The sequence below is a fragment of the Pagrus major genome, chromosome 22 (genome assembly GCF_040436345.1).
Source record: "Pagrus major chromosome 22, Pma_NU_1.0".
NCBI classification, from domain to species: Eukaryota; Metazoa; Chordata; class Actinopteri; order Spariformes; family Sparidae; genus Pagrus; species Pagrus major.
Window position 1 is genome coordinate 22,590,231 of NC_133236.1, and position 14,059 is coordinate 22,604,289.

The window sequence follows — 14,059 nt, forward strand, 5'->3', positions numbered from 1 at the left end:
TATCAATCTGAATCTTCATCAATTCTCTTATTGATTCCTGATTAATGGCCTGCATAGGTTTTCAGCATCAATTCCACCAATTTAACACATTGAAGTGTGTTCACAGGTCTTGGGGAGTGCTGCTGCCTTTGTGTAAAAAGTAGTTTAAGCCTTTTGCGGCACCAGAGGAAGCTGCATGCAATCTGATAAATTGCCTCTAGTGATGTCACTCAGCGACTGTTGCATTGTGGGTAATGTAGGCACCCGGTTTTGTAAAGGAACAAGAATATGTGGATTAAAAAAGGCAATATCTCTGGTTCTGCTGCATCGATTCTGATCATGTTGTTTTGACACTGTTCATAATGAGTCCAACAGTGTTATAGGAGTGCAATGCTAGACCAGTGGACTGATTTTCAAAACCTGGTTCCTACAATACCCACAGTACAGCCACCATTGAGGACAGTTACCCTTTGTAACAGACATGCTGCTCATTTGGGAAGCAGCTGCACTCATCTGGGTGTCTAATACAGGGCATTCCTGGAATTGAAGTCCATGTTAGAGGGGTGTTTCAGCATATTGCTGGTGTTTCCGCCCCTTTCTTGAATTGTACATTACAACGTTTTGCCCATTTCTTTTTGAAATGAAGTCACGCTTGGGACCATTTCTTCTTCTCTACCATGACTCCTTCTTGTTGCAAGTTTCCAGAAACTTGAGTTTGACTTTATTGTTCTGCAGCTGTCGGAGAAACATGCCAAGGAATTGATCAGCTCGGGGGCATATGACAATAGACCTTATTCACATGGCGGCCATTTTTTCTCCAACATCACGCTCGGGGTGGGAAGCTCGGATGCTGGGATAATGTAATGCTGCTGTGTTCCGGGTTGCAGGTCGCATAAATGTAGGTAATCTAACTAATTGTCGTCATTTTACAGCTTCCCAATTGAGAACTCGCTAGCTGATGTTAGCATTCAACGACCTTCTAGCTACCATTAACGTTGGATTACATCCTGTGTTTCACTTCCAGGTTTAGTCAAATGTCTCCAAAATGTGTGTTGATATTTTTCAATTAATTTGCACCTTTCCTATCGCATCAAAACAGTAACATATCAAACAGTAACATTAGCAGGTATGAGGTTCAATGCTAATGTTAGCTGTTGTCTAACGAGCTAATTGGATATCAAACCTGTGATTTTACCTTGAAATATGGCAAATGTCCCGCCGAATTAAACGGTACATTGTCTTTACAGTTACCAATCAATCAGGAAATAGTCAAATGATAAAAAAAAATTATAAATTGAACACAGCAGTGTGAATATGGTCTATTTGGATCCAGTCCTCAACATGAACCAGCTCTCGATGCTCATCCCTTGTGATGCTCCTGAGCCCGACCACAAAAAGCAGTTGCTGTAAATTCTGTCAAAATTGTTTCCATTTATGTAGAAACACTTTCAGTTCAAAACGTATTCTTCTTTTGTGTCTTACTATAAATTTGGCCCTACTCTGTGTTTATATTTGCTGCTGTGCAATTTTCGTGTTTCTAGCAGTGGGTGATTTTTTTCCATTTACTGAGAGGGGAAATGAAGCTGTCAAGCTCCAGAGAAATATCACATAAATGCACACTGAATGCCTCAGTATCATGTAGAAGTGGTCGCGCATGAAAGCCCATTTGACCCTTCCTGTATGTAATATTACAGACTTCAGCTCATGCTTTCATGTTGTCACCATGGCTCTGAACTAAGAACACGGAAAATTGAATTCTTCATAGTACCACTGCAAACTTAATCATATTTTATTGAATCATACTGCAGACTAGATCAATAAAATCACCAACCAGACCAAAAATATGTTCCAATGGTTGTTTATGATATCATATTTTAAGTCCTTTCAGTCTGTCATTTGTTTAAGTGTGACTTCTGTCACTCAACAGACTTTCACACGATCCCTCAGCTATAATTAACAAAGTGAACAAAAATAGAAAAACAATATGTTGCCGTCACACCATGAATGTGTCGATCAGCAACCATCTGGAGCAGCCTCTCAGTCAACACTTTTTACTCAGCCAGATATTCGGTCCACAGTTGAAATCAAACAACTTTATTGACAGAGGTAACAGAAATTAGAGGAAAAAACATAGTTAATGTGTGCTAATGTGCTTAGAAAACAAAATGATGAATGTGCTTTGGTAAAAACAGCGGAGGAGGATAATCACAGCGAAGGCCGCTGATCTCTGAGCGTTAATTATTTTAACCTTTATCTGTCTCTGTGAGGTTTGCTTACACAAACACTGACATGTGGGTGCGACCAGCTGCAATCGCACACATCCACCAAGCAGTTAGCTGGTCTACTGAGGCGTTTGATAGTTTAGTGCTGTGCTCAGCGGCACTTTGGCACAAGATGTTCAGTGTTCAACTTCAGATTTCTGTCAAAGAAAAACAAATTATAAGGATAATCTAAGGATAGTCTGTAACTGTTGATGGAAATGAGATCTTTCTTCATTAAAGGGGCACTATGGCCCTATGCCAAACTCACATAATACACACTCAGAGATATTTATTTGTTCCATAACTGAATAAACAAGCTATAGTTTGTTTATTCAGTTTGTTAAGGCATAAAAAATGAAGATCTTTCTCTTCTGGTTTCTGATTGTCCTGTTGATTATGGATTTTACTCCATCAAGTTTATCCCAGAATACATTTCACAAAAGTTGCATCAGGACCATTGAATGAGGCCAAGGTTGTACAAGTATAAAATGTGTGCCTGGTGAGTATAACATACGTCTCAGGAAAGAACAATTCTTCCTCAAGTGATTCAGTTGACCCTAAGAAAACATAAAAAAGGAAAGCTACCCGCTGTGTTTTGAGAGCTGTGATCATATTGCAAAGCCAGCTCTGTGCACAAGAGAAAAAGCAGTCGTATCACATTCGTGTCCAAGACAATGACCTCTGTCTGACCTCTTTGATGTAACCCCCTTTTCTCTCTGAAACACACACACACACACACACATGGTCTGGTGGTGTTGCTGATGCTGGCACATTTGTGCTCTGGGACAAGAGTTGCTTCATTGGCACTGATTACCGCTTTATCCTTCCCCTGCAAACACCAGCCAACATCACCCTGCATACCAATGGACTACCAACCACAGAGAGATAAAGGGGAAGAGGAGGAAGAGGGAAAAGGGATGAAGAACGAAGAAAAGATGAGAGGAAATAGGGGAAGAAAGGAAACTGGGAAGTAATCAGGCCCACTGTAGTCAATACGGCAAAACATTTTACAAGGCCGTTTGTCAGACTAGCCCATATGATCTGTCACAATATAAATCAAATTCACATTTCTGTTGATCTTAAAGATTCCTTCAAGCTTAAATTTCTGAGTAGTCGATTCAGAGCAGAATAAATGACATCAAAATAAACCTAAATATTAAATCTTGACAGTATAAACCCTTTACTAGACAGAAGAGTGAGAGACGTGTTGGTTGTCATCTGTTTGATCCCCATATTATGCTCATTTTCATCTTCATGTTTAGGTTTACATGCTCGATTGTTCAAAAAAACATTTTTTTTCTCATACTGTCAGAAGCTGCCGGACCTCTATTCACAGTACACCTTAGCCCAGTCCCCCTGAAAGGCCCAGTCTGCTCTGATTGGCCACCCACACAGGCCTGAGCAGGAAACTATCACAGCATACTGAAAACTGGATCAAGCGTCAGAGGCGGTGCCCGTTCATTCAAGTTAAAGTTGCTCAGTGGTGCATGAATCCAAAAAAGTTCTGACTGCCAAGTATAAAAGAGGCATGATGTGTAACGTGACAGCATCTAGTGTGACGTATCAACCTTATTCCTAGCCCCATGATACTTTCGGCTGTTCTTCTTTGAGTAAGCGGCTAAATGCTGCTTGCTGCTTTTGGATCCCTTTGTGGTGGTTTGCATACATAACACGTTAGCAACACAGGCATTGATTCAGCTGGTGTTTTTAGCTTCCAGTCTCAAGTCAGCTAATAGGACTGTTAGCGCCACAGCTATATAAACTAGCTAACTAACTGTAGCTGCAGTTAGCTGTTACTTCGCTGACATGCTGCCCCCTCCCAGTGAGCAAAAAGTGGTCCAGATCACGTCTTTTAGACGTCATTTATGGACATCCAAGACGTCTAAAAGACGTCCTCTGGGGAGCCAGAATGAAAGTTTTTTATACGTCTTTTCTGGACGTTGTATAGACGTTTATATATCATTTATCGACTAATTCTGGCTGTCAATGGATGTCCAGATCATGGCCTGGCCCGACGGACATGATATCAACCTGTTTTGGAAGTCCACAGACGTTGCCTGCTCAGTGGGCTGTTTGTTTGGAGTATGAATTCCACAGGTGGCCAATGGTCACAAATTGCACCTTTAAATCAGTTAATAAACAATGTTTGGTGAGCTGAATCCAACCCGACTGAGGCCACTGCACAGTTCATTGAGCTCCAACCTCCTGTCAACTCAGCATACTGTATGTTCCCACTATGATTTTGTTAACTATGTAGGATCACACTGGGCAATAATTCTGCTCTGTCAGTGCACTGCAGAGAGATAGAGTTCAGCCTGTCGGCCCTTTGCTGCACACGCACACACAGGTCTGTGAAAGGTGAAAGTCTTTTCAGAGCTGCGCGACTGAAGCAGCAATAAGCTGAAAATGAAGGAGAGTTGAATCCGCCGAAAGTTAACATTCACTGCCACATCGATGGGCTTCAGATGTGTCAGATGAGGGCCTCCTGAATGAGTCACAGTCCACAGTCTGAGGAGAGCTGATAAGACCTGACGGAAGACCTGCCTTTCAACGGGGAGACAGATTGAGTTGGAGCAAAACACATGGCGCACACACACACAAAACCTGTCCACACACGCACCAGATAGAAATATAGAGCATTTGTGTTATGATAATATTGTGTAAACATGGGAACTGTTCATCACAAGTGGTGAACAGATTTTAAAAAATATTGCTCATACTTTATTTACTGAATCAAGAAAAGCGAAACAAAATCCGAACAGACGAGTCAATTTTAAATCTAACTTCAGATTTATTGACTCTTTTCAGATGGAGCATTGTTGTGCAAAGACAAACACGGTACAACAGATGAAGTTGTTATGTGTTACAATGGGAGGACCGGCTGTATTTGGAGACGCATGGAGGGAGACTTTTTGGAACTGGTGTTAGACAGAAACACATTTGCCAATTCAATCCCTCACATTGGCAAAAGGCGAGTTTCGTGACCAAACTATTCCAATTGCTTCCCCTGTCGCATAGCAAGATGTCTTGGGACAGCTTGATGCCATATGTGACTGCCTGGATATGAACCAGGGTCTTTAAGCCAGTAAAAAGACTCTTTACTGAGCACGTCTATTAAAGCTATACTGTTCCAAAACAGCAACTTCAGGCAAGCAGTGCTCAGTTTGTTTACGCACCTTCCAAACCCTCGCCTTTATAACTAGTAGCGACATCCACCATCTCTAAATGTCTCTCTCCTCTTGCTCGGAAAAACAGATGACGCTCTGACATGATGGCAAACATCTTCCATTTGTGGCACAATTAATACGCAAGGACAGCCTAATTGATTTCCAGTAGGATTTTTGCCATTTATCCGGTTATTTATGCTGTAATTGGGCCCGTGTTCAATATCTAATGAAAATCCAAATGAAGGGTGCCGTCAGGGCGAGTAGGAGAAATTAGATTGAAATAGACTTTAGCATATTGCTGTGACAGCGAGAGTGCAGTTAAAAAACAAAACAAGTCTATCTGAGAGACACTGTACTATATCACAAGGAGCAGGGTGGTGAAGTGAGCTGACAAATTGACTATTTGCTAAATCCTGGCCCCCTTTAGTCACTGCTGCTGCCTGTCAAGCTTTCCATTCTCACACTGCACATACTCCGTTTACAGTGATAATGCTTGCAGATTTACCTAATGAAAATCAAAGCAACTTTTAAAACAATGGTTATTGATTTCACACAGAAATAAACAAAAGAAAGCTTCTCATTTCTCGCCAACAGCTATGGATTTTTTTCAGCTAAACTGGCAGCTATTGCTAGCTTAGCCGTAGCTAGCTAGAGTGAGCTAATGACATGGATGTATTAAAGAGAGTTTGATGGCACCCGCGGTACTGCAAAGTTTCCTGCAGCCAGAAAGCAGACCAGCAAACAAGGTAATTTTCCTCTTTCTCTTTGTATAGGAATTTTTAATCCAATAATGTTTTTTATTTACAAAACTTTCCCAGAACCAAGCTCTTTTTTTTTTATCAACTTGATGTCATTGCTTTAATTCTGGGCCAAACACGCTACATCCATGGCTAATGCTAATGCTATAACTCCATGAGCAAGCTGAAAACATCTCCTAAAGGAGACTTTTTAACCTCTCCAGCTGATTCATTTTAAAAAGAAAACCCTCCAAAAGGATCGCATTGTCAAAGAAGCGGCTGTACAACGCTGGACACATTTTTATTTGGCTTCACAAACCCTGCAAAATGACTAATTTCACTATCTTTAGAGTCATTTGCTCCAATTACATTTGGAAAGTCTGGAAGAGCTGCACTGTTAAATTGTTTTATTCACATTCAAGTAAGCAAAGGTCTAAACTGGAGGTTAGCTGTTAGCCGCTTGGTCAGCAAAAGTCTTAATGTGGAAGCTTTGCGGAAGGTCTGGGTAATTTCACACCCAGGGAGTCGGACTTTTTTAGCTTTGTGTGCCAACACTCATGGAAATGAACGGGGCTCCACCTCTGATGCTGTATCCAGATTTCCCTTACCATCCATGAGTTTTCTTCGATCGTGGGCCCAACGCCCCCACACGTTGATGAAGTATCCACCCTGCACAGAAGCCCTTAAGCAAGACGCCAAACATACAGTACATGCTCTTGAGGAAGACACTCAACCAGATGTGAATGTTGTGTTTCGGCATTGCTTCAAGCAAAACTGCAACACTGTGGTTAAATAAAGGCTTTTTAAAAACAGAATTTTTGTTCAGTGGACTTGTGCCAGTGCAGATTTCTACTCTATGATTGCTTATTAACCAAGCAGGCGCCGAGCTTCATTGCTCCCCTTTCCCACTAAGATAAAGACTGTGCTCACCTCAATAAAATAACACCCTAAAGGAAAGTCCTCACTGTGATTATAGATGTGATGATGATGATGTTGATGGCTACCATCTGCAGCACCTAAGCACCTACGATCACAGTCGCATGCTGGAGGGGATAATTGCTTTTATATATTGTTTTCCGACGTTAAGTGGCATCCGATGTTTTTCATGTATTACACATGCCCCAAAACAACAACTATAGTATATTTTGTTTTGCTGCATGTCCACGTAATAACCGATATCATAACAACGGTAATTTTTTTAAACTGAAAACCTTTGGGTTTATGGCACCGGTGTGACTAATTGTCAGTGCGGCAACTGTCTTTATGTGGCATGACACACAGACAGAAGAGGTAATTGTACAGTAATTGTTGATGCAGCTGCAACCTCTTTCCTGCTGCCTGTTCTGTTTGGCTCCTCAGCTTTTATATATCACAGAACTGTTTCTCACACTGGGCAGCAGCTCTCCGTGCAAGCAGAGAAACATGCTACTCAAGCACACTAATTTAATTTAAGGTGCCACATATTCATTCCAACAAAATGATATTCAGAGGCCTCCTGGGAGACGCTTTGGCAGTCGATCTTCCCCAGACTTTTCACTCCGTCACAAAATTGTCAGAGCGAGAACACAGAGTGCACCGCTTCTGAAGAGAAGAAACACACTGCGGGGGATTTGATTGGTTACGACTGAGGCTGCACCACCTGAACATGAGCCACACCTTTGGACTGAACCTTCCAAATATCAGCCACCCCCACGGTTCATTGACTCAGATTTGTTCTGTACACCACTGATAATAATGCCCTTTTTTTTTAACTGGCTCTGCTCTGTAGCCAACCCTGCTCTCTGACCTCTCTGGAAATGCACAAGCAAAAAGATTATTTTCCCCGCAGGGATCAATAGAATACCACAAAAAGGAAAAAAGCTTACATTGTATTTTCTGCTTCCTCGATTTTTTATACTTGCAAGAAACCGAGAGGAAAAAGAGTCTTTTAATGATTTGGAGAGAAGAAAATGCTGAAATACCACCAATACGAGGAGGTGTACAGTGATACGGGTCCTTAAAACGTTGACATGTCGTTTCCTTCTGAGTGCTGACCTCAGCTCTCACATGAAAACAGGTACATGGACACAGCAGACGAAATGTCCTCGCTCTTTATTTCTATACCTCACTCCATGCACACCAATGCGTCATGTGCCTCAAGGGTTTGTGGCCTCATGTAGAGCTCTCTCTAAAGACACGCGGTAATGATGCAAGCATATAACGAAGCTTTCTCCGATTTATAGTCTATGAAAGAGTGGTCGGCAGCTGAGTGTGTGAGAGAATGAATGAAAGAATGAATACTTTTTAATTTCACGTCTATTATTCAGTCTACCTATGATTTCTTGTTCAGTCATGTGGACACGCTAACCTAACCGTATGCTAAATCACTGAGTGGCACCTGTCCATTACTGCAAAAGAGTCTGCTAAGTATGACTGGAAACATATTGGCTAGTTATCGCTAATATTATCATTATGACCCTGGTCATCTGTGTACATATGTGGTGTTGCTAATCTCCCTCTCTTCACCTCAGTGAGTGTGTGTATGTGTGGAAACAGGTTGGGTCTCCTGATTGGACCTCTTGACGTGTTTGCAACCTCCAGATTGGACCAGTGAGGATGACGGCAGCTTTGTTAAACCCCAGCCGATGACCTTTCTCCTTCCACTTCTGAGAAACAGGCAGCGTGGTGCTCTGTGTTTGTGTGTGTTCAGTGAATCTGTGAGTAATATGGAACAAGCCTGTTGTTAGATCTGTGACGTACGTTTGGACAGACCGGTGAAGTGTAGAGCTTGTTAAGCATATTCTGTGTATTGTAAATGTTTTTTCTGTCTTTTCTTGGGAGTGGGAAGAAAAGGGGAGTCACTTCACGCTATGTTCTGGTTCCCCCAGACCAGGGAAGTAACATTATACCAAGTGCACTGTTGTTTCCTCTGAGCCACAGTGGATCGTTTCGTAACTTATCGAGCAACTGACATACCCTCCACCTCCGACACCACTGGAGGAATTTCAGAGCCATTAGCCATGCTTCAGCTGCTGCCGACTTGTTTATACATCTATACAGCAGGTTATTGTAGAGTTAGTTTAATATGAAACATAATTTTATACAACATATGCGGTAGGGGATCTTGGCACTGTCTTTTTCACTTAGCAAAGTGATCCTTGACCTTTAGACCCCTGCTTTAGAGAAATATTCGGATAACGCAGGGACGTTATATCAAAAGGGTTTTCAATTAAAGCTCCAACCTCGGTGTCGGTCAAATCTAAGTCAGGAACGAGAACTGTTTTAAGCAAAATGGATCAAAACCGTCATGAAAGACAGTATATAATAAATGGATGGTGTGTTATTTTGCATGTTTGCACATTAGTGTGTCTGTTCGTAATTGAGACTGACGGACATGTTTGAATACATTCATGCATAAATTTGCAGACAGCCGACCGTGTGTGTGTGTCACTGTTTTATCTGCATGGTATGGAGCCGCAGCGTATATGATTTAGTTAGTAATTAGGGAATAGAGACGTATCCAATTATTGGGGTTGTGAAATATCACCCTGTCTCAGTAGTTATTCCAATACTGTCTGCCGCCTGCCTTATTATTACACCAGCCGCATATATGATTAGGTGTGTGTGTGTGTTTTTAAAGAGAGAGAGAGAGAAAGAAAGAGAGAGAGCAAATACAGCATATATATGTGTGTGTCCGGGGGAAGGCGGCGCCTACAAAGGAAACTCATTTCTGCTCATTGTAGATTATAGGTGGCAGGACCACATGCCCGTAGGAGCTGTAGCCAAAGCCATTGCTGACAGTCTCATGACACATTGTGAGTGTGTGTGTGTGTGTGTGTGTGTGTGTGTGTGTGTGGGCCAGAGTTGTACCCAGGCAGCGAAAGGAATCCATCACATATACATTTCTTTCTCTTCCTGTCTGACTTTTAAGCACACAAAGGAAAGCGTTATATCATAAACAAAGCATGCACTCCTGCCTTCACAAGGCAAGGCGTAAACACAGAGAGCCACACTCCTAGCTGCATGGATGCCGCCTCCTGTGTGGGTGAGAGTGTGTAAAAAAAATCTTCACAATCGCATCTCACCTACTGGAAACACCAGCGTCGCGGTCCTCTGCCTGTCACCAGTGGAAACAAAGAACAGGGGACCGTTCTATGTCAGCAACTGAAGAGCTGCAATCACCGACCATCTGGGAGAAACACTGAGGAAGAGAGGAAAGAAAATAAAATGAACAGATTTCCGATGTGGAGGTAGACAGAGAGAAAACACTCAGTGGTCTGATATGAGCAGTGAGATGGCTATCTGCTGCTCTGGGCAGTGGTGATGAAAAGGAGCAGGAGAGGCGCAGGCTGCAGAGTGTGCATGACATATGTGTACTGTTGCAAGTATACAATATATTATGCATGCAAAGGTGAGTCACAGGCTTGCAATTTGATTTGCATTCCATTCCAGTCATATTTTGTTTCCCGAGACATCAACACAAAGTAAAATATTACACAGTGTGTATTAATGTCCTTTGTTAATTATCCTCCTTTGTTTGGCTGCTACCTTGCACACCTGCCTCCAGCCCCTCCCTTCACAGCCACTGCCTCACACACACACACACACGCACACACACACACACACAGGCACACACTCTGAGACAAGAGAGAACATGTAGATGTGGAGCTGGTGAAGCATGTGCGCGTCATTTACGAGCTACACGTGGGAACAGGAGGACTCAGGAGGGGGGGGGGGGGGGGGGGGGGGGACACATTTGGCATGTCCTGCAGCGACAGTGCGCATGCGATAAGAGCGCAGTTTGGGAGTTATTTTTTTTTATTTTAAGATAGTGCGGATGTTTACAGCACATCAGAGCGCAGTGGAAACTCTCGTCTCATATGCTCGTCTTGAGATATGCGCGCTCTTATCGCTGCTGACTGTTTGCCTTGAACTTTTACACACGGGCTCCGCCGGTCATGTCGAGAATTCCTCAGCTCTCCCACAACAAAACACCATGCCACGGTAACAGCCGCCTATCGCCGCCAGCCGCCCTGCGCGCCTCTCATTGGCTCCTCTCGCTGACTGGCGTATTCCTCCGTTGTTCCCGTTGGCTCGCCGGTGACGGACCCCGTGACTGCGCGCCAGTCAGATCCGGAGAGGGCGGAGCGCGGCGGCCGAGGCGGAGCTCTCCGTGGTACTTAAATGGAGCTGGTGCTGAAAGAAGTAGAAGTACTAGAACGCACTGGGTGCGCGGTGCGAAGTGTGACAGACAAGTGTGAGAAGAGAGAGGAAGGAAGAAGAGAAAGAAGGGGAGCAGGGGACGGTGCAGCCCTCTGTACTCATGGACCAGCAGGATATTTAACCATTTGCCAGGGGAGCGCACAGGTATCCTCTCCTTCCTCCAGTTTTCTTCTCATTTTTCGTGCGCCGTGCGTAAAAGACACAGGACTTGGCTTTGTGCACAGCGCTCTCTTCCCTCTCACACTATTTTCCTCGCTTTTTTTTTCCTTCCCTTGTTTCCTCTACATGGGAACCTCGAGCTCTTTTACATTCCGCTGGAATTAATGATTGACTAATGGGTGTGAGAGGGAGCAAGGGGCAGCGGATCATTGATTGTGTTAGTGTACTCTTTGCGGCTCAATAACACGAGAGAGCTCTGTACCTCTGTACAGGTGACTGCTCACAAGTGTTGAGCGCTTTGTTTTTTTTTGTTTTTTTAATCTCCTGAAGCAAAGGGGATTTAAAAGCAGCCAAGCGTTTGTGCATAATGTGCCTTGTTCTGTGAAAAGGTGTGTGTTTTACGCTACTGACACCTCTCTCTCTCTCTCTCTGTATATCTTGTCTATCTCTCTCAGACACCGCAGTCCATGCCTCTGCCTTGCCAGGTCATTGATGGGAAATCAACTGGATCGGATCACCCACCTCAACTACAGCGAGCTGCCCACGGGGGATCCGTCCGGGCTGGAGAAGGACGAGCTTCGGGTCGGCGTCGCCTACTTCTTCTCTGACGAAGAGGAGGAGGTGGACGACCGCACTCCGTCCGACTGCGGCTTCACCAAGGACCACAGCCCGGCCGAGGAGGGACCCTTCTCGGTCAGCGAGGTGGAGTACTCGGCCTTCTGCTCCCAGGAATGCATCTTCTCCAAGCTGCGGGAGAACGAGGACTTGAACGTGTACTCGGCCAAAACTTTGCTGACTATGTGCAAACCGGGCGACCTGCTGGAGCTGGTGGCCACCGCGCAAGCCCCCCACTGGGCCATCTACGAGCAGGACGACCAGGTGATTCATCTGCACAAGGGCGAGATCCGCAAGGACAGCCTGCTTGAGGTCAGCAACGGCCGCCACGGGAGGATAGTCAACAATCGGTACCGGTACCGGCCGCTTCCCCCTGACCTAGTGATGCAGAACGCGGTGGGACACCTGGGCCTGAGCAGCGAGGAGATATGCTGGACCAACTCGGAAAGTTTCGCAGCCTGGTGCCGCTTTGGGAAACGGGAGTTCAAAGCCGGGGGAGAGGCGCACTCCGCGGAGCAGCAGTATTTCCTCAAAGTGCATCTGTCCGGCAGCGGGGTGCACACTCTGGTCTTTCGCAGCCTGGAGGACATGATCCGGGAGAGGAGGCGAGTGGACGCCAGTGGAATTCTCAAAGAGCTGTCTTTGGTTAACGGGGGCAAGGAGTGATCAGGGATTCCGTTTGATATCCGCTCCTCCACTCCCTCCCTCCCCTACTCTTTTCTCCCCCCCCTTCTCTTCCTCTTCCTCCTCCTCCTCCTCCTCCTCCTCCCCCCCTACCGCTGCCTCTCCTCGCCAAACGCGCACGGACGCACAGAGTCTTGCGCGCACACACGAACGTACTCCTCTCAGCGCACACAAGCACACGGACGCGCACACATGCAAAAAGGAAAAAGGACCTGTTGGCTCTGGACTGGTCTTGTTTTGTTGCGTCTGGACCTCAGAGGCGCTCTGTGGGATTTTCCCCTTGAAATTGCAAGAGTGTTTGGAAAAAACTGAACGAGAGCGGCCATACAAACAGACAACGCCCCTTCAGATTTAAACCCGCGCTGAGTGGGGGGACGCACGACCTCTTACTCAAACCCATTGCCCCGACAAAAACGCGAAATCACCTTTACAGACCAGCACATAGCGCACACGGCTCGGTTTGGTTTTCTGTTTAATTTCTCGGGATAATGGAATTGGCCCCTTCCTGCTGCGGCAGACCAGACGGTGAGACCGGGAGAGGGAGAGATGTGTGTGTTGTTGGGGGTGGTTAAAGAGGAAAGATAGGATCCGGGATGGCAAAAAAAAAGTCTCCCTTATATTTTTTTACTGTTAGCTTTAAAGACCGAGACTGACCATAACACAGATCCAAGCCACTAATTCATAGACAGTCCCAGATGGCTACGCAGTTGCCTAAACAAAGCATTTTTGGCTTGTACAAGCTCTCCTTTTTTTGCCATAAACAAGAGTATTGTCATTTTCCACAATGCTGTCATCCTGCTCCACAGCACCGGATGTATGTGTAAAATTGTATTCATATATTGATTTCAATTATGAGTCCCTTATTTTTGTATTTAAGTTTAGTGGAATTGAACCCTGATCTCTCTTTTTTTTGGTTTCAAAATAAACGGAGGTTGGAATATGAAAAAAAAACAAACCCACTTGGTCCAGCAGGTGTGATTACTGCACACACAAAACACACATGAGCCCCTCACGCGCACGTGCACAGAGAGGGATGTATGAATTATTGATGCCCCAGTGCCTCCTGACCTGCCTCCAGCCAAAAGCAGGCTTCATATATCCAGCACAGTGTTTGGAAGGCTGTAAAAATGGTCATCTGCATCAAAATCCATAAAGGCTTCCTGAAAAAAAAATCCATATGGGATGTGGCAGCTACAGTGTGCAGAGTCAATGGGAACATACAGTGTTTGGCCCCCGGCCGTGTGTTTTTGTTTTG

The 14,059-nt window shown here is 44.7% G+C and overlaps 1 protein-coding gene across 1 annotated transcript; it reads left to right on the forward strand.

The window, feature by feature from the left end:
- Positions 1 to 11,380: 11,380 nt before the first annotated feature.
- lratd1 (LRAT domain containing 1) lies at positions 11,381 to 13,743 on the forward strand. The gene is made up of 2 exons (XM_073492927.1): positions 11,381 to 11,490; positions 11,961 to 13,743. The coding sequence occupies exon 2, from the start codon at positions 11,998 to 12,000 to the stop codon at positions 12,784 to 12,786; it is 789 nt and encodes a 262-aa protein (XP_073349028.1). The 5' UTR covers positions 11,381 to 11,490; positions 11,961 to 11,997; the 3' UTR covers positions 12,787 to 13,743.
- The last annotated feature ends 316 nt before the right edge of the window (positions 13,744 to 14,059 follow it).